Source organism: Artemia franciscana, chromosome 20 (assembly GCF_032884065.1).
Source record: "Artemia franciscana chromosome 20, ASM3288406v1, whole genome shotgun sequence".
NCBI classification, from domain to species: Eukaryota; Metazoa; Arthropoda; class Branchiopoda; order Anostraca; family Artemiidae; genus Artemia; species Artemia franciscana.
This window is the reverse complement of record NC_088882.1, coordinates 13,890,665-13,911,694: the sequence shown is the minus strand read 5'-3', so window position 1 is coordinate 13,911,694 and position 21,030 is coordinate 13,890,665. Positions and strand designations below refer to the sequence as shown.

The following is a 21,030-nucleotide window of genomic DNA, read 5'->3' as shown; positions in this document are numbered from 1 at the left end:
TATACTTTTAAATAAAATATTTTAATGGCAATCTTTGGCACTTTTCAATGTAATTGTTTTAAATTAGAGCACAAATAAAATATATCTATTAATGTACCAGTGATCAGTTCTATACGTAAACTCAATGAGACCTTTTTTTTGAAGCTATACTAAGAAAGAATTTAGCCCATAGCAAATAAAATATTAGAATAAATATCTTACAATCATGAAATGCTTTAATTAATTATCATAAGAATGATGATGCAACAAACTCGTCTTTTGACAAGTTTACATTGTACGAAGTAGACACATTTATTTATTTCAAGTTCTATTTTGCTACATGCAAAATCGGTTTTTTTAAAGGAGCATGGTAATGGATAAAGGTTATATTGTCTTGATCAAGATATTTTTCATCAGGTGACATAAAAATTGGGGCTACAAGAGCTGATTTAACCTTCCACTATAGCGGTTGTAGGTCATTCGTCTCACAATAGAACGTGGGTAACATTGCAGGAGCTTTGAGTTCAAGACCGTTTATAAGGCGGGTCATATATTTACCTGCCACTCATTCAAGCTCCATTTCATCTAAATGGATGGAGTTGTCAAATTCAATGCTACGTTGCAAGTCTCATAACTAAATTTACATGCTTAGATTTCATTGTATATTTTGTATTATTGATTCTTCTTGTTTTCACGGGTTTGATGTGCTGTTTGATACGTTTTGACTATAAAAGGAAAAAAACTAATTAAGGCTACTCCTGCCTTAATAATGGTCCAAAGAATTTTGTTTTGAATATAGTCTTGAGACATCTGATTTGAAAGCTTCTGTAAAATGATTGTTTAATGACAATATAAGTTATCATGATATAATAATAATAATTTATTTCTTACCCAATTACAAAAGGGAAAAAGTGGAGTACAAGGAGAAAAACACAAAACAAATAACACAAATACAAGAAAAAAAAAACAATTTAGCAAAAGAGGCGGATAAGATGAGTGTTAGGACCAAGACAGATTGGCGCTTCATCAATTAAATTTGAACTTAGTTTTTCCACTGATTGAACAATATCCGTTGCCTGATATTTACTAATTAACCTTCGGTTCCGACATGATCGTGGTAAATAAAGTAGGAACTTTAAATACCGATAGTAATCCGTCTTGACCCTCTTTACGTCACCTTTATTCGAAAGCATAAAAAAACCAGCACAAAATAACATAGAATGGTCGCAGAAACTCAAGTACAGCTTTGTAAGTGCTTGTCGCCTGAAACGTCCACGATTTCCAACAATTTTAGAATACCCCAGTTTAAGCTTAAATTGAATATCCCGAATCATCTGAAAACGAAAAGAACTTAAAGAATTGCAAACAGAAATCCCAAGCCATCGAAAAGAAGTAACTTGTGGTACGGAAAAAGAAATGCAATCCAAAGGATGAGACGAGCTAACCCCATTAAATATAAGAAATTCACATTTATCTACATTTAGCAATAATCCAATTCTTGCAAATGCATCAGCAACGAATCGGATTTTCTTTTGAAGAAACATCAGAACAAGAACAAGAAACATCAGAAGCATCAAACGCGCAGGCAGTTGCTGCAGGCAAATAGCCCCCCTCCGTTAGCAAGTTAAGTGATACTGTTCTGGTTCAGTAAATACTGACTGAAGTGACACCCAAGCAAGCTATTGATTATAGAAAGCACAGAACAACTGAGTGATACGAACGCATATGACCTATTGGTCGAACGCATCAAACCCCAAACAACGCAACAACAGCAGAAACATCAGAAATGGCAAAAAATTTCAAAAGCCTTAAATCACTTATAAGGCGTAAGTATTAGCAGCTCTTTTAAGGGCAATTATCATTTTATGAATTATAGTATTTTTATGTCACTGAGATAAACCTGAAACTGGGAGCTCAGAGATAATTGCGTTCTGGTTTTTTTCTTGTTATCCAAATTAAAAAGAAACCTTTTGTAGGCCTAAATGACATATTTATCTAACTGATCCTGGTTCCATTGATATCAGATAATGCTTTTGATTATTCAGGAATACAACTACATGTTACCAAGGAAATAAAAAACATCAACAGAGAAATATATTTTCCAAGGCTCTACCTAGTGCCATTAGGGGGGGGGGGAGTACATTGACAGGGTACCATAGCCAATATAATGGTTGAGAACAGTCTATTTGTGAGTAATTTGGTACAATACTTGTGGCTCCTGCAGAACTAAGCATGTATTCCCTTCTGAATGAACATTAATTAAGCTACTCCTCTTGTAAGTGTGCCCTAATCCCCCAATAAGGCAAGAAATGGCCCTGTGCTGTAGACTGAGCTCTGCAGTTTTTTTCTTCAAGACTAAGAAAGTTTTGCATTGCAGGTTATAGGCATAGGCTAACCTTATAACCAAAAGTTCAGTGACATGCCTATAACCAAAAGTTATAGGCATGAATATATAATGAGTCAGAGGTAATAGGCTTGGGACTGTCTGTGCAGGATTCCAACTCTTGTTGATAGAAGAGCATCACCAAGTGCTGAAAACCACGTTGTGACCAAGATAGGCCCAGGATTCACAAAGCCTCCAACTTACTAGAGGTCCCAGGGACTTCTTGCTGTCCAGTTCTAAGCCGGCTTAAGCACTTTGGTGTAGACTATAGAAGATATGTTGGTCCCCATCCTGGGGGATATGTTGGTCTCCATCCTGCACTGGTATCCAGGATCACTGCTTTTCCTGAGGCCAAAATAATTTCAAAGATTTAAAGAACATAAAAATTGGAACTTGGAATGTTACAACATTAAAAAATGACTATTGCATCAACATTTTGACTGACAAATTCAGACAGTTTGAACTGGATTTATTAGGAGTTTCAGAAACTCATATCCCAGGGGTAGGAAGCATGAAATTAGGTGACATAGAATTTGTTTACTCAGGCAGGAAGGATGGGGTACATAGACAGGGAGTAGGGCTCATGATGAATAAGGAAGCTGCTAAGGCTGGGATGGTATTAATAATAGAATACTAATTGCTCATTTTATGACTAAAAAGTTCAGGGTATCAGTTATAGGAGTATATGCCCCTGTTGAACCAACTGATGGAGATACTAGTGACTCAGATGAATTTTACTTACAGTTACAGGAGCAAATAGACAGAGTACCAGGTAGAAATATGGTGTTTTTGCTAGGAGACTTTAATGCTCAGGTTGGTAGAAATAGGGATAGATGGTATCCTAGCCTAGGTAAATTTTTTGGTGCTTCTGGATGTGCTAATAGGATGAAAATTGGTAGGCATGTCAGGGATCTATGCAAATTGACTTGATAACTGTTGTTCTTCTGATTTGACTATCTGGGGGGGGGGGCTGGATGGAAGGAGAGGAAAAATTGTAAAAATGAGTTATTTACAAATGGGTCATTAGATCTTAAGGAAATTTGATATTTAGAAGGACCTTGTGTGTAAGAGCTCTTATTTTAAATCCTGACCATATCCGGTGATATTGGGGGAGTTGGAGAGGGTAATGAGAAATCTTGGAAAATGCTTAGAGTAGAGAGATTGGGATGAAACTTGGTAGGAAGAATAAGCACAAGTCCTAGATACATGATTGACATAACCAGACTGAATCTGCTCTCTTTTGGGGAGTTTGGGGGTGGGGTGGGTGGTTAATTTGTAAAAAATAGAAGAAATGAGATATTTTGAACTTACAAATGGTTGACTGGATATAAATGAAATTTGATCTTTAGAAGTAACTCATGTCTCAGAGCTCTTATTTTAAATCCTGACCAGATCTGGTTACATTGGGGTGAGTTGGAGAGGGAAACCAGAAATCTTGGAAAACGCTTAGAGTGGAGAGATCAGGATGAAACTTGGTGGGTAGAATAAGAAATGTTGTAGATTTGTGATTGGCTCTCTTATTTTAAATACCGACCAGATCTGGTTACATTGGGGGGAGTTCAAGGGGGAAACTGGAAATCTTGGAAAATGCTTGGAGTGGAGAGATTGGGATGAAACTTGGTGGGTAGAATAAGAAAATGTTGTAGATTTGTGATTGGCTCTCTTATTTTAAATACCGACCAGATCTGGTTACATTGGGGGGAGTTCAAGGGGGAAACTGGAAATCTTGGAAAATGCTTGGAGTGGAGAGATTGGGATGAAACTTGGTGGGTAGAATAAGAAAATGTTGTAGATTCGTGATTGACATAACCAGACTGGATATGTTCTTTTTTGGGGAGTTAAGGGTGGTCCAGTGGTTTGGCAAGTTTGGTGCTTCTGGATGTGCTAGGACAATGAAAGTTGGTAGGCATGTCAAGGAGCTGTACAAATTGACTTGATAATGTCATTTTTTCCAATTTGACCATCTGGGGAGCTAAAGGGAGAGGAAAATTTAGAAAAAATGATGTATTTTTAACTTACAAGTGGATGAACAAATCTTGAAGAATTTTGATATTTAGAAGGATCTTGTGTCTCAGAGCTCTTATTCTTAATCCCGACCAACCTTAAGCCTCTGATTTTCCTTTTAAATCAATCTATTGATTTTTAGAATTTTGCTATAGCTCATTCCATATGAGCTCTTGGCTCTTCTGACCTTGTCACAAGTGCCATATGAGCTCTTAACTCTTGTTTTGTATAAATGGGCAAAATTAAAATTACTATTATATTAAATTTTACAAAGATTTTCTTTTTTTTTGTTATTACAACATTGAAATTAAAATGAAAATTGTAATGAAACCTGTCAAGGATTTACCAATAGGCCCCCTAGTCCCTGTGGCTTTCACTATTCTCAAAGTTTTGGGGATTCCCACAATAATTTAGCAAAAAAATGGCCTAGATGCATCAAAGCTTTAAATCTGGCCAATGTGAAACAAAATCTTGAGCTGGTGAGCTTTCAGCAATTAACATCTTTATATATCTAATATTCAGTTTGATTTTTTTTTCTTAACACCCTAACTCCTCAAAGACCTAGTTTACAGATTTTTGACTTTGCTGAACAAAATGGTTATCTCAAAATTTTGATCAGGTGACTTTGGGGAAAAAGTGAGCATGGGAGGGTGCCCAGTTGCCCTCCAATTTTGTTGGTCACTCAAAAAGGGCACCAGAAGTCATAATTTCTGTTGGAATGAGCCCTCTCACTATATTCTAGGACCACTGGGTTGGTGTGATCACCACTGGGTTGGTATGATCACCCCTGCGTTAACCAACAAAAAAAAAAAAATTAAAACGTATCCATGATCTTTCTACTGGCAAAATTTCAAAAAGTACAAAGTTCCACATTTTTGCAGATAGGAGCTTGAAATCTCTAAAGTAGGGTTCTCTGATATGGTGAATTTAATGGTGTGATTTTCAATACGATTCTATGACTTTTAGGGGGTGTTTCCCCTGTTTTCAGAAAATGCAGTATATTTTCTCAGGCTCATAACTTTTGATGGGTAAGACTAAACTTGATGATACTTATAAATTAAAAATCAGCAAAAAAAAAATCTGCTTTTGGTGTATATTGTGGTATCAAAATTCTGTTTTTTAGAGTGTTGGTTACTATGGAGGTCAATCAAACAGTTTGTTACCACAAACTGTTTGATATATAGGAATTTGTGTCTGAAGGAATCTGCTGCAGTCATAATTGTAGTTATAATCTGGCTGTATCAAACAGGCTTCAACATGAAGAAAATAAGCATTTCATAGTAGAGAGTAACCATTCCAGTTTTGCATTGGCACATGGGCTTTTACTAAAGGTGAACCTAGAGAAATCAAGTAAGTTTGATTTTTGCATTTCCTATTTCCTTGGAACTCTATACAAAAAGCTCCTTACCATATATTCCCTTGGATGTAGGCCCATATGTTGTAGGACATACTCTCAAATGCTTGAAAAAAAGAAGCCACAAGACAGCTGGATGAGGAGGGGGAGCAGCAAATTCTGAAGCTGCTGGCTACTAGGCTAGCCTCTTTTCAGGAAATTTACTCCACTAGTTTCAGAAGAATAGGATGATCTGCTATGCTCAAGTTCTTGAGTCAAGGAAGCTATCTGGTAGATATACTTCCAAATAAACAACTAAAGGTATTTTTGTGGTCTTATTGACTATCCCCCTTATTGCAGATTTTAGAGAATAGGTCTTCCAGTAAAGCCCAAGTCAAAGGGTTTTCAGCTCAAGGATGCATGCAATGCTTAAATTCTATATACTGGAATATAAAAGCCTTGTTACAAATGTGTGTAAAGTATTATTTATTCTTTTATGAACTATTGTATTGAGTCAACTTGTTATCAATAGATTGAAATAATGTATTATTTTCAGTATTTTCTTCTGCTTAAGAAAAAAATCATCCTAAAGAATTGTATGTTTTTTACCATACAAAAAAGCAGTTTTGCACAATCCTACAAGTATCAAGAAACATAACAGTTTATTTGAGCTATTTTCGTAAATATAAGCAATAATTTGTTAGATTTTAGATGTCAACTTTGCTCTTTAATTCTATCAATGACAATTATTAAAAAAAAATATTTTAGGTGTTGTTGTCTATTATAAAAGCAAATGTGTGTCCCTACATATTTAATTCATAATTTTTACCCTTCTTTCAGATTAACGTATCTTTCCAAGGAAATTGCTTTCCAGCTCCTTTAATTTTGCTTTTCCCTTTTTCCCCAAGTAAGGGTTATTGCACACCTTACATGTATTACACTTAGAATGCACTAAGTGTTTTCAGTAGCTGGCAAAAGCATCAGGAATTTCTGTGGGGGCAGAGGTCTTGAAGAACATTCTTGTTTTACCAGTTTGTCCTCTTTTAATACATCAATACTGAGAACTTGTTGGATTTTTTTTTTGTTCCCGTAGGGTGAGGGGGGGGGGGGTAATTGCCAACTTTCCTCACCTTTGCTCTTTGTTGCTTTTATTTAGTTTGTCATGTTTAAAAGCTGAATTTAGTCGGCTAATATTTTTTTTAGTAAATGGAGATCCAGGAATTAGAAGGCTTAGTGCAAGAATTTTATGAAAGTGCCATAACAAATGAAAGAAGGTATGAAATTCAGTACAAATTGAAGGAACTTGGCTCAAAGCCAAATGTCATCCGCTGGGCACTCGGCTACATAGCTTCTGATGGTGCTAGTGAACTTGTTGGAATGCAAGCATTGACAGTAGTTGAGGTAAGTGTTGTTTCTATAGTATGTCATGCAGGTACTTTGAAGGATTTTAAGTCATGTTTTAATTTGTCTTATAAGCGTTATAAAGATTCAACACCTTACAAAGCTTATACACAAACTGCATTGTGCTTTAGAATCAGTTTAAACATTGCCAGGCTCTAACCCTACTTATTTTCAGATTGCAATCACTTTGCTCAGATTTATGACTATTGAATAAAATCTTTTTAACAACATGTCCCTGTTAGCACCATTTTATTTGTGTAAACAACCTAAAAGTAATATTTGTTGTATTAATGTTGAACTTTGCTAATTACAGTACTGATTAACAGAATAGTTTTTAAAACTCCCCCCTTTGGTTTTGACTTTGGTCAGAAGCTAGTGCTTGATTTTCTGTGCAACAGCTTGAAGCAGTTTTTTTGTACTTATTAAAAATCCTAAAACCACGTTCCTGATCTGTTTGATATGAGTAAAACCGGCTTGCCTGTCTGCTCTCGGTTAAAATGAGCTTAGCCTCAGTGAGAAAAACTGCAATTCTGGCATATTTTGATTAAATACTTAATATATAAAGGTGATTAGGCTGGGTATTTAATATAATGCGTTCTGAGCAGTTTCCTTTCCCTCATTATCCTCATTGAAATTAAAAATTTAATGAAAGAAGCTGATTTAGTTACATAAACACAAATCCGTAAAAATCTGATTGAAAGAAGAGTAAAATATTTATTGAAAACCCTAATCTAATTATTCAAAACCTTAATCTCAATAGCAGGACTATGAAGTTTAATCACTCATATAATAATGTGAAAAATTTACATCGTATGATATGGTCTCTTATTAACGAATCAATGCTAGGCACACTAGATGCAGGAGTGCAGCTAGAGTTTTAAGTTTGGAGGAAGATTTAAAGAATGTGTCGACAATTTCATCTAGTATGCCAACGAATGCGGACACACAAGCTGAATTTCCATGATAAATTTTCCAAGGTGTTTAAACGCGGGGGTGACCCTTTGGAACTACCCCCTCTGTGCAAATTATGTTTTAGTATTTAGAAACAATGGGGTGTCCGCCGCCCCCCAATTTCAGCTTACTCCTAAAAATTGGTAAGGATCTAACTTCTGTGATTTTACGGAAAGTGTGGACCTTAGGCTGGATTGATGAATATGACTCTGCATTTTGAAAAGCTTTGCAGAACTCTTGCCTGGGGCCAAAAATCTGTTGTTTCTACCCATTTTTGTTCGTGATTTCAGCTGAGTTTATCATTCGGTTTCTTACACTAGGGATTTCGGTAGAGAAATGGTATCAGATGTACCTCTTAAACTTTAAAAGCTCTCTCATTGCTAAAGAAATTCGAGTTTATCCTTTGCTCCTTTCTAAATGTTGACGTTAGGAACTTGGCCTACGGCAAAAAATTCAACTTTTGAAGTAAGACAGATAGATTTTCTTTTTTGACGGCAGTCGATAGCTCTTGATGGGCTGATCAAAGTATATATCATCCTTTTTTTGGTAGAAAAATTTCTTCATGAGATATATCAGTTTGAAAGTTTAAAGGGGTTGACAACTTCAGTAGTAAGGTACACACACTGAAACAAAAATAGGCCGATACCAATTGTGAGACGTATAGGGGAGTCTTAAGCAACAGTCGGCTGTTAGCTCATGTTCATCTTTGGCAATGAGGGGATTGCAACTTTTGCTTGTTGGTGTACCTATTATTTGTTTCCGGTGTATTTGATGGTAAGATTAATTGGAGTCCAGTACATGTAGACATGTAGGGGACTTTTAAGTAATAATCAGCTGTTAGGCTGCAATTATCTAGCGATGAGGGGTTTGCAACTTTTGCGAGTTGGTGTACCTAGTAAATTATTTTAAGATCCTTACAGATTAACAACTTCAGCATTTAATCGAAGCGAGGAAACAAAACCAAAGTGTTGTTCTCGCAACACTTTACTCGGCGAAGCCGAACAAAGATTGCCTCATCACCTCACGTCGCCCATGCAACGTAGATCTAGTTTCTGTTCGTTTTGCTCATGTGGTTTCACAAATTTGCTACTTGATGGCTTGGCAAAGCAGTTTTACTTTGTTGAATTTCTGTGGCTCACAAGTTAAAAAGAATTTGCACAAACTATAGTACGCCCTCTGTGAAAAAGCCAGCCTATCTTGTGCATGTGTGTTTTCTTAACGCTGGAAAAATAATGCCATACACATTTATTTCTTAAGTACTTTAATCAAACTGTTCATGTCGGTAAATAATAAGCAATCTTTACCAAATTAACCGACACTCTAAAAATAGAATTTTAAAAGGTGTAAAATTTACTAAGTTTATGAGTGACGAATAAAAAGTCAAATAGTCCAACATCAATGAACAATAGACTCGCCCTAGTTATTCTGTGGGAGAGGGTCTGAGGCTTCGATTTTTTTCCCGAAGGTGCGTTGTAGATCCTCTATGCTAATCTTGAGGGGTGACCGCTTGACTTGGGGGGGGGGGGGTGAAGATCCCCAAATGGAGAAAGAAAAATATTTTCTAGAAAAAATCTAGCTTTTCCCATGAAATTAATAAATACAAACTTTCCGAAAATGAATTTTTTCAAAGAAAAGTAAAGGCCATTTTCAACTTAAGATCAGCAGATACAAATATCTGTTAAAATTTGAACTCAAAACAATCAGAAATTACTATTAAAGAATAAATGAAACCCAAGACGAACAGAAATTAAATAAAAATTATAGCAAAAAACGTACAACAAGTAATAATATAAATGAATAAATAAATCTTAAAGTGAGTAATACTTAGATTGAATATGCATATCAAGCTTAAAACGAAAAACAATATTTTTCTATTAAAGTATAAATGAAACCCAAAACGAAAAGAAATTAGATACACAATCAATGCAAACAAACATACAATAAATACTAAAATAAATGAGTAAATAAATCTTAAAGCGAGTGAAACTTGAATTGAATATGCAAATCAAGCTTGAAACGAACAAAAATCACTACAAACAAGAGTTTGGGCGTGATGTCCTTCTCTCTCTGTAAAAGTCTAAAACATACTGCGTCATTGGCGCTTTACTGAAAACTATGTGTCTTGAACAGTTTTGGAAAGCATAAACAAAATCATATTGAATATTTGATATATAATGATATTAATTGTTGAAAAACCATCAGCTCAAATTTTTATTTCACTGTAATCTTATATTTATTTTCCATGCTGTAAGAACTGGAAAAAAATATTTGTAATATAATTAGTTTTCAGTGAGGCGCCAATGACGCAGTAGGCTTTAGGTTTTCACCTTAAAGGAAGGGGGCAGTATCTAAACTCTTGTTTGTTGTGAAACTATATTTGTCTTGAACAATTCTAGAAAGAACTAATAAATTAAACTGAATATTTGATGTATAATAATATTAATTGCTGAAAGATCATCAGTTCAAAATTTTACTTTAATTTTAATGTTTATTTCCAATATTAAGTACAAAAGAGAATATTTGTAATAAAATTGGTTTTCAGTAAAGCACCAACGACGCATTAGGTCTTAGACTTTTACAGTGAGAGTAGGAGGCGATACCCAAACTCTTGTGTGTAGTAATTTTTGTTCGTTTTGAGCTTGATTTGCATACCCTATTTAAGCATTACTCGCTTTAAGATTCATTTATTAATATATTATTGCTTGTTGTATGGTTTTTGCTATGAATGTTTATTTGATTTCTGTTCGTTTTGTATTGCATTTATTCTTTAATAGTAATTTCTGGTCGTGTTTGGAGGTGGGGGATGGTGGTAAATGACCTTCGATACCTTCTGACTCATAAAAAGGTTAATAGATCTTTCAGTCTCCAATCAAACTAGCCACTTCTGAAATTTATACTACCTCTCCTTACATAAAAACCTTGTATGCCCCGGGATATAACTTAACACACTTGCCCCCGGGCTCTGGGGCTTTGTGTCAACCTTGTAGTTGTTATATCTGATGTTCGAAATATTTTTAACAATATGGCTATCTCAAAATTTTTGTCAGAAGGGTTTGGGGGAAGTTGGGCTGATTGCTCTTTGATCTCTTTTGACTCTTTGAACGGGAACTAGAATTTTCAGATTTCAATCAAATGAGCCCTCTCTGAAGTTTATATGAGTTTCTCTTCTATAAGAACCTTATATGCCCCCAAGGCATAACTTAATAACCTCTTTTCTCGGGCCCTGGGGGTTTGTGTCGTCATAGGAGTTTTGTTATTTGACCTTTGAACTATTTTAACAGAATGGCTATCTCAAAATTTTTATCTGATGCATTTGGGGGAAAAAGGGCGTGGGGGGAGGGGATAGTTGCCCTTCGGTCTCTTTTTTGACTCTGAAAAAGTGAACTAGAACTTCTAATACCCAATCAAATGAGCCCTCTCTGAAGCTTATATAATTGTCTCTTCCATAAGAACCTTATATGCCCCCATGGCATCACTTACAAACCCTTCCCCAGGCCCTGGGCGGTCATGTCGACATCAGAGTTTTGTTATCTGATCTCTGAACTATTTTGAAAAAATGCGTATTTCAAATTTGTATCTGATGTATTGGGGGAAGAAAGGCGAGGTGAGGGGGGGGGGGGGTTATTTGCGCTCCGATCTCTTTTGACTCTGAAAAAGTAAAATAGAACTTTTAATTTCCAATTAAACGAGCCCTTTCTGAAGTATATACAAGCATCCCATCTATAAGAACCATATTTGCCCTCAGGACATAAATTATAACGCCTGCCCTCGGGCGCTGGGGGCTTTGTCGACCCTTGAGTTTTTGTTGTATGTTCTTTTAACTATTTCTAACAAATGGCTACCTCAAAATCTTTGAGGTAGATCACTTTTGACTCTTAAAAAGGGAACTAGAACTTTCCATTTCATGTCGAAAGAGTCCTCTTTGAAATTTATGACGACAACTTCCATATGAAGTGCATTTGGGAAAAAATAATAAATGATAAATATATAATAAAACATTGGAGCCGTATGGCCCTTACTATAGGCAACGTTATATCGTTGCCTCTGATCAAAAGAACACCGTTAAGACTCAAAACATTCCGCAATTTCGCGAATATTTGTAGGCTGCCTCCCATTTTTCTCTTGCACTTTACTTCACTTCTTTGATATATAGGCTAATTTCTGCACGTTTTAAATTTTAGTGTCACTTAGACTTAAATTCGTTAGTACAATTGGCATAAGCAACCGCCAAAGTGATGAAACTATTAGCTTATTATTTAAGATATTACAAAAATTCAAAGGGAAGCTGAGAATGACATGAGCCATTCTGCCTCTACTCTGCCCACTGTTCTCTATTTTTTTCTCTCTTCTCCCGTTTTCTCTATCTCTTCCCCCCACCTTTCTTGCAGCGAATATTCGTCCTTCGAAAAGATTGTAAAACGTTAGAATAGCATAACATTTTTGTTTTTCTGTTGTTTTTCTATTGTCTTTTATCATTTATGTGTTCTCGTAATATTTTAGCCGTTGAGCCTGGGAAACGTCACTTGTTATATTTTAGTTCAACTTCAGTTTGAAACTGTTATTTGTATCCTTACCCTCTTTAACTGAGCTTTCCAGCCGAAAACAGAAACGGGATTAGGCTTTGACTAAAGGAAAAACAACAAATACCCTTTTTTTTCCAAGGCCATTTGTTATACTCATATAAATAAAACGTCGTATTCATCAATCCGCCCTGATTTCACACTGTTTGTAAAAACAAAAGGGTTTGACCCTTACTATGTTTCCCATTAAACCAAAATCGAGGCACAGGTGTAAAACTGACAAAACCTAAGTGTTCCTCTTCCAATACAAACAAGCTAATATGTTTCTTCCTGGACGATTTGGCATTAAAGCCTGTTTATTTTTTTTTTCAATTGATTTTCTAGGTATGCGCAATGGTTTATCAGGTGGGGGGGGGGGCTTCAAAGTGACCTGGCGTGAACCAATAACTAATAATAAGGCTATATCTATAGTATGAATTATTTATTCCAAGGTCAATGCATGTTTCTAACTTCCGTTTTTTAGGATTTTGTAAAGGTGGGATATTATTGATTTACAATAACGAAGAAGAAGTATGAAGAGCCCCATGCCTTTGTTAAACCCTAATTTACAAAATTTAAGTGGTTTTGTAAAAGTGTGGACTAAATTCGAAAAAAATCATAATATTGCTTGAAATTCTATTGCAATCACAGGAATTAAGTTTTTATTTCAAGAAAGACAGACTGAACCGAAAATGGAGGACAAATTTTTTTCCAAATTCGTGGCATGCATCTATTTTCTCTGCTATCATCTGAGATTTAAACATAAGGAGCAAGTATAGATGGGGCTTGAAAGGAACTTCTAGGGATATAATTTAGAATGTAGATCTATTCCTGAAACATTCATGTACTAAGGTCATTTAATTTTTAGGATATTGAAAAGGTCATCGGGATTTATTTTATTAAAAACTGATGCATGTTTCCTGCTTCTATTTTTAGGACTTGATTAAACGATGGGCGTTGTTGAATCGACCTGACAAAGAAGAAGTGCGAAGGGCTTTATCTGATGCTTCCAGAAAGTCCACATCTGCAGCTTATCTACGGAATAAAGTAATCAAGCTTCTATTTTATAAAGTAATCCTGCTTCTATTTTTAGGACTTGATTAAACGATGGGCGTTGTTGAATCGAAATGACAAAGAAGAAGTGCGAAGGGCTTTATCTGATGCTTCCAGAAAGTCCACATCTGCAGCTTATCTACGGAATAAAGTAATCAAACTTATTGTCGACCTCGCTAAGTTTGATTGGCCAGCCGAAGATCCAGACTATCTGGATACGATTCTAAATGTAAGGTTTCTTAAATTTTATTATTGATGTTCCTATTGACGTCGATTGACACTTGTAAATGAGGTGGTCCCATTCCTGTAATCTTGAAATCCATTTTTTAAATTATTTCTTTAATTTCTTATATTTTCCGGGCAGTGTACGTACTGTTTTAGCTTATCCTCCTCCTTCCCGTCCAAAAAAGGGAAATACCAATTCCCTTGGAAATGAGTTCCTACGTTCATGTCTGTAATTACATAAAGAAAACTAGTTTTTTTTAACTGAAAGTAAGGAGGGACATTAAAACTTAAAACGAACAGAAATTATTCCGTATATGAAATGGGTTGTCCCCTCCGCAATCCCTCGCTCTTTACGCTAAAGCTTTTAATTGTTTTAAAAAGCAGAATTGTGGCAAAGAGTCAAACTTTATTTTTCAATGCTACTCTTTACTTTCAATCGAAAAACCTTTTCGTGTTTATTTTTTCATTGTTTTTTTTATAAAAATTTTAGAAAATCCTGCGCCCTTTTCATTGAATTTCTGTTCCCCCATGACATGTTTCTCCAAGGAAAGATCCTCCGAGGTGCCCTCCAATTTTTTTGGGCACTTAAAAAGGGCACTAGAACTTTTCTTTTCCGTTAGAATGAGCCCTCTTGCGACATTCTAGGACCACTTGGTCGATACGATGACCCCTGGGGGAAAAAAAACAACAAATAAACACGCACCCGTGATTTGTCTTCTGGCAAAAAATACGAAATTCCACATTTTTGTAGATAGGAGCTTGCAAATTTTGCTACAGGGTTCTCTGATACGCCGAATGCGATGGTGTGATTTTCGTTAAGATTATGTGACTTTTAGGGGGTGTTTTCCCCTATTTTCTAAAATAAGGCAAATTTTTTCAGGCTCGTAACTTTTGATGACAAAGACTAAATTTGATGAAACTTATATATTTAAAATCAGCATGAAAATCTGATTCTTTAGGTGCATATTTTAGCATCAAAATTCCGTTTTTTAGAGTTTCGTTTACTATTGAGCCGGGTCGCTCCTTACTACAGTTCGTTACCACGAACTGTTTGATAGTTATAATTTTGTTTTTCGAATATGAACTGTTCTGGGATAGTTTGAACTGATCTCAATAAACATAATGGTCAAATGTAATTTTGTTCCTAAACTAGGTTTTAGCTTTAGTATTTTCCTTAGTTCCAATTTCCCATTACTCTCATCAAATTGTATAATTTTTGTTCAATCCCGGTTTTGAACAGGTGATCTGCAAATTTGGGTCAACTCAAAAATATCTGCAGGTCTAGAAATCTGAGAAAACCTTTTATCTAAAATCCAATTATCCAAAACTCTAGATAATTACAATTGACAAGAGTCTGAAACTTCAAATAATCAGAAAAAAAAACATACAAAAACTGTAAAAACAGCAATGCAGAGACATAAATTCATACAGCCATGGGCACGTAGGAGGGAAGGGAGACGGGCCTCTAACTGCTGTCTGGTTTTATGTTGTAGTTTCTTATATATCCATCTAATTTTCCTATGATTTTGGTTTTTTCATTATTTTGCCCCTGTCTAGAAACGATCCCTCCTTACGTACCAAGAATTAGTTTGGTGAAGGTGGAAATGCTTCGATTACGCATGTAGGCTATTCATTTCTGCATGGTCTTAAAGCGAACAGAAATTATTACGTCTGTGAGTGGGTTCGCCCTCTTGTCAGTACTTTGCTCTTTTCGCTAAAGTTTGAATTTTGTTCCAATTCTCTAAGAATGACCCCTAAATCACACAGGGTTTAATTAGAATAAATAGCTCTTTTGAAAGTACTTAAAAGCTTTTTTAATTAATTTCTGATCGTTTTATAAATAATGCTGAAAAATCTGGTGCCCCCTTCATGGAAAATTCCTCCATGGAAAGATCTTCCTACATAATCTTCTCCTCTTGACCCCCCCCCTCTGAAAACGTCTGTATGCTTCCCAATGACCAATACTATATATAAACAATGACCAAAGTTCACAACTTGCAGCCCTTTGCCTCGTGGGTTGTGGGGGGATTAAGTCATCCTTAAACAAATATTTATTAGATTTTTCGACTATGCTGAACAAAATGGCTATAAAATTTTTTTGATCGGGTGACTTTGGGAAAAAATGAGCTTGGGAGGGGGCCTAGTTGACCTTCAATTTCTCTGGTCACTTAAAAAAGAGCACTAGAACTTTTAATTTTCCTTCGAAAGAGCCCTTTTGCTATATTCTAGGACCATTGGGTCAATATGATCTCCCATGCGAAGAAAAACAAACAAATAAAAAACAAATAAACGTGCATCTGTGATTTTTCTTCTGTCAAAAAATACGAATTTCTACATTTGTGTAGATAGGAGTTTGGAACCTGTACAGTATGGTTCTCTGATACGCTGAATCTGATGTTCTGATTTTCATTAAGGTTTTATAACTTTTAGGGGGTGTTTGCCCCTTTTGTCGAAAGTAAGGCAAATATTTTCAGGTTCGTAACTTTTGATGGGTAAGACTAAACTTGATGAAACTTATGAAGTTAGCATAAAAATTTGATTCTTGTCATGTTTCTATTGATATCAAAATTTCGTTTTTTAGAGTTTCAGTTAATATTGCGCAGGGTCGCTCCTTGTTTACAGCTTGTTACCACGAACTGTTTGAAAGAGTTCTTACTTTGGGCAGACAAACTAAACAATAACGGATTTAATCATTGACTTACAGAAAATAAAAAGATTTTTGATTGTTCGAAGAAAATCGTTCGCATTATCCTTCCTCATTTCCTTCCTCTGGTCTGAAATCTTTTTCAGTTTGATTTTACAATTTGTTTGTTTTATCGTGGTTAGTCTGACACTATTTCTTTCATTTATGCATTTATTTTCTGGATGTTGTGTGATGTGAAGCTTGTGCCACTAGGCTGGATTATAATAAAATATTATCGTTTTTATTATTTAACTATATTAGAATAACTTACCGTTTGTTTTAAATTTCTTATGTTTTTGATTGTGTCATATGGACTATCTATGCTTCTCTCTTCAGTTTTATTACGAGCCATAATCTTATTTGCTGTTTATTGTCTTAAATTATCCCTTCAATTCGTTCAACCAAATTCATGATTTAATTTATGTTCATTCATGGTTTTGTGTTTCTTTTGCAGGTGGTGTCCATTCCCTAATCCGGGGATGAATGTTTGGATTAGGTGACGTTTAGAGCTAATTGACTCCTCACAGCTAGCTCTATAACAAAATGAAACTAGCTTTACAACTAACCAGGAATAAAGATTGATTGGGAATGGATTTGTTATTATTTTACATAGCACGACCTCAAACTCCTATTGGTTTTGAAAAAAAAAGTTGAAGTTGACAAAAAAGAAATAGCAACGAAATAGTCGTCGTGTCTGATTAACGAGTAAGGACAATTCAAATAGTCTGCAAGTTCTGTGAGCCATTTGAAGGTAATTGGAGATCCCCCAAAAAATGATTCAAAGATTTATGGCTGACCATGTCCACAGGACTTGCAGGCAGTAGTGCAACTGGGGTTGTTCTGAGACTCGTCCATTTTCATTGGCTTTATTTTCTTATAAATGATAATTTACTGTTAATATACAGAAACTTGTAATTCTACATTTTTTTTCTAGATGACATCGGATCCACAATCTATGCTTCTTGGTTTAATTTTCTTACAAACAACAGTCGAGGAATTTTCAAGCAACAGAGAAAATATAACTTTTGAACGAAAGAGAGACCTCATTAAACACTTCTCAGGCTACCTTCCACGTATTCTAACTCTTTTTAAAGGTAAGTTGGAGGGTATTTAAGATTATATTGACACTTAGAGCAAGGGACATATGAAAGAGAGGCTTTAGTATCCCCCTCCCTTCAAAATATTTATGTTTTCTGTTTTTCTATAGTTTCATATATTTGCGTGTAATTCCTTATAATACACCTTTTTTGTGTGTTTTTTAATTCTCCCCCCTCTCATTCCAGGAACAATTTTCTTTCTGCATAAATGTCTTTGTCTATACAGCATAGATTTAAGACTGAAGTTAAATTAAACGTGTGTGTTTGTATTTATTTAACCCGTGATACAAAGAAGGGGGAAAGTGAGTATATAAAAAAAAGGAAATAAATCAAGACTTCAAAAACAGCAACATATATGAAACATTAAACTGGAATTTTGCCTTCATGGCTAGGTTTGCTTACAGAGAGAATTGAGCTTAAGACGTCTGGTACGTAGATCCGGTAGGCTATATTGTCATGGAAGCGGCATGTGTTGTAAACTGGTAAAGAACGATTCCAGCGCCTAAGGTATGAGTCCACAAAAATTTGATGCATCTAAAAAAAAACATATACTTCCTTCTAACAAGACGGTTATATTCTCTAAAAGTTTCAGTAGAGTGGCACTAAATACATAATTTGTTTTAGAGCTACACTATTGTAAAGTTTTGGAAGAAGGGCCACCATTCAAATGGAATTGGGAACTTACAGTTGTATTTTATGAACGAGGGATTTTACTTACCATATTTTCGAACATTAGTCTTACCATTTAAATAGTGAAAATCTCTTGTCTATCAGAAATTATAAAGCCAAAGTTTCTGGTTCGATAACCGCTTGTTTTGGTGATACAGAGTTTCTGTATAGTAGCTGACATATCTTAACCTGCCTGTTGTTTCGGATATAGAGTCTGCACGTAAATTAATGATCTTGCATTTCCCTGTGAGAGTCCGCAAAGGGCACGATCTACTGCTTTTTGTAAACGGTTTAACAATCGTCTTGCCCTAGCAAAGGTTTATTGCATCTTTGTATTGCGATATGTTCTGGCGGGGTTTCCTCTCTGGATGATTCTTAATGAAAAAGATTAAAGTACAATCCATCCAACGTTCTTTAAACAGCCGATTGAAGTGCACATTAGATCCGTATGTATGTATGTATGTATAACGGTACTAGACCCTCAAGGTCCGAACTGGTGTTTGGACCCTAAAGATCCTAAATTGGCCCCTAAAGCTCCTAAAATTTTTACGCCTAGTCTTTTACGCTAAAGTGTTAGTGACCTTTAGCATCCTGAAGGCTGCAGAATAATTTCAAGGCTACAGTGTCAAAGTCTTTGTGATAAGGATGGATGCAAAGTTTTGACGTCCTTTGCCTTTGGAGTCATTTAAGTTACCGAGCTTTTTTGTTTTCGTTGTTTATATATGTGTTACCAGAGATTCGACATTTTCTCTTAGCTCGCTCTTAATGGACTATTAATTCACCAGTGTCATCATTGATGTGGAGCCCTTCCGTACATATTCTTATACCATCATTGTAGCGGTAGTTGCAACCTCGCAAAGAACGACCCTGGGCCCATAGTGATCAAAAATTAGAAAACTATTTTAGAAAATACTCAAATAAAAGAAATCCAGAAATGGTAAATGTTATTGACTTGTAACTCAACTGTAAGAATTGTAATTTGAAATCGTTCTTTCAGAACAGAAAAAAAAGCTGTTGCTGTTAACTGCATTTTTGAAAAAGTCTACAGGAAAAAAAAAATAGACAAGTGATTTTGAGATGTCACAGGCTTTTCATTATTTGTTGGTCATTAATTGAAGTGGTTGTTTGTTTTTTTTCCATTTTTTTTGCCTTCATAGTTGACAATTAAAAATGCAAAAATAATCAAGAAGATGGAAGCGGTCGGATCAACTTGATATTACCCGCTTCTTTCCAGAAGGTGACAACATTACCGGTGATTGTTGCTGACCATCCCATTTTTGAGAGATCGATGTGAATATCGAGTATGAGGTTGATTGTGTCGTTTATACGGTGAAGAACAACAAGACAAGGTCCCTGTTGGTTCCTTTTTCGGTGTCATGAATGTCCCTAAAGGTCACTTTTTAGGCAAAAAAATTCCCTAAAGTCTCTATTTTTTGACTCCTTGATTCTGTGACAGCTCTGTCTTAACTAATGCACCACCTTCTCCCCAAAGCCTTCTCAAGCTGATTCACTAGAGCTACAAAATTTATAAAGATGGCCTTTGATGCACTTATAAAAAAGTAAACTTGTCCTTCCTAGCACTTATAGCCGGGGCTATGGGAGGAGGTGCCTTAACGTATTTTGGACTGTTATTATCCCTTTAACGATGACAAGTAACATTGGCGACGATGACAAATGTGTTCAAGGGAAATTCCGGGTATTCTTTAGTATTCTGGTTACCGAAAACGCAGTTGAATCGGATTCACAATTCAATATTTTGCAAAATGCTTCAAGTTCTCTTAATAATTCAAGCTTTCGAGGCTTGGCTTAGAAAAAAAATGATTTTACTCTAGCTTTATGGATCAGGGCTCCCACTCGTCTAGGTCAAACAGTTCGTGGTAACTTTTACCGATTAGGGCCTAGTTTTAAATTGGCTTAAAATTTTAAATCCTATTAGCAAAATCTAAAAACTAGCTCAGCCTTGGTAAGACTTCCTATGATTTGATTTTCGTGGCAAAATATGCTAAAAAAAAGTCTATATCGACGATCTACTTCTTTTGGCAGGTCCTGCATTCAAAAAGCTCTTGCGCTGCAGAGGAGGGGCCATTCGGAGCCAAGAATCCTGAAGTCCCAAATCCTATTACTTTTACGGTGTCTGTCATATTTACGTGCATTTGCCATACATTGATCAATTCTTCACATGTCCTATTCCTTTCCAAAGAAATACACATTTTTATGAAATCCCGTGACAATTGTTGGCATTAAAATTTGTTAAATAAGTCCTAGGAAGAAAATATGGCTTAATAAAACGGGTATGCAGTTTCTTGTTTTTCGGGTTTTAACCTGCAGATATTTGAGTTCGTGAATTTCGGGCAAACAAATATGCCCGAAATAATATGTAGTTTAGTGATTGTTTTTGGAACAATTCCTTATTCCAGCAATCAATCTATATATATAAAAATAAGTTGTCTGTGTGTGTGTGTGTGTGTGTGTGTCGAGTGACGTCATGTTTGTGTGTCGACTGACGTCATGTTTGTCGACTGACGTCATTATAAGGATTGAGCTGTATGCGTCATGAAGTTGTTTGTCGACTGACGTCATGTTTGTCAACTGATGAAATTACATACCGGGACACCGGGACACAAATGACGACCGGGACACAGGGAATATAAATGACGACCGGGAACCTCAAAGAGAAATTACAGACTGGGACA

General features: G+C 35.6%; 1 protein-coding gene across 4 annotated transcripts in view; it reads left to right on the top strand.

Moving 5' to 3' along the window:
• The first annotated feature begins 1,704 nt into the window (after nucleotides 1-1,704).
• LOC136039776 (exportin-6-like) overlaps nucleotides 1,705-21,030 on the top strand; it is a 125,726-nt gene continuing 106,400 nt past the window's right edge. For 2 of the 4 annotated variants that reach the window (XM_065723639.1, XM_065723643.1), the window contains exons 1-4: nucleotides 1,722-1,805; nucleotides 6,903-7,100; nucleotides 13,704-13,892; nucleotides 17,506-17,665. In XM_065723639.1, coding sequence (XP_065579711.1) covers nucleotides 6,906-7,100; nucleotides 13,704-13,892; nucleotides 17,506-17,665 — 544 coding nt within the window. In that variant the 5' untranslated portion in view covers nucleotides 1,722-1,805; nucleotides 6,903-6,905. Of the gene's footprint in view, nucleotides 1,831-5,489; nucleotides 5,717-6,902; nucleotides 7,101-13,703; nucleotides 13,893-17,505; nucleotides 17,666-21,030 lie in introns of all 4 variants that reach the window. The other 2 variants (XM_065723640.1, XM_065723642.1) reach the window with 2 other exon arrangements.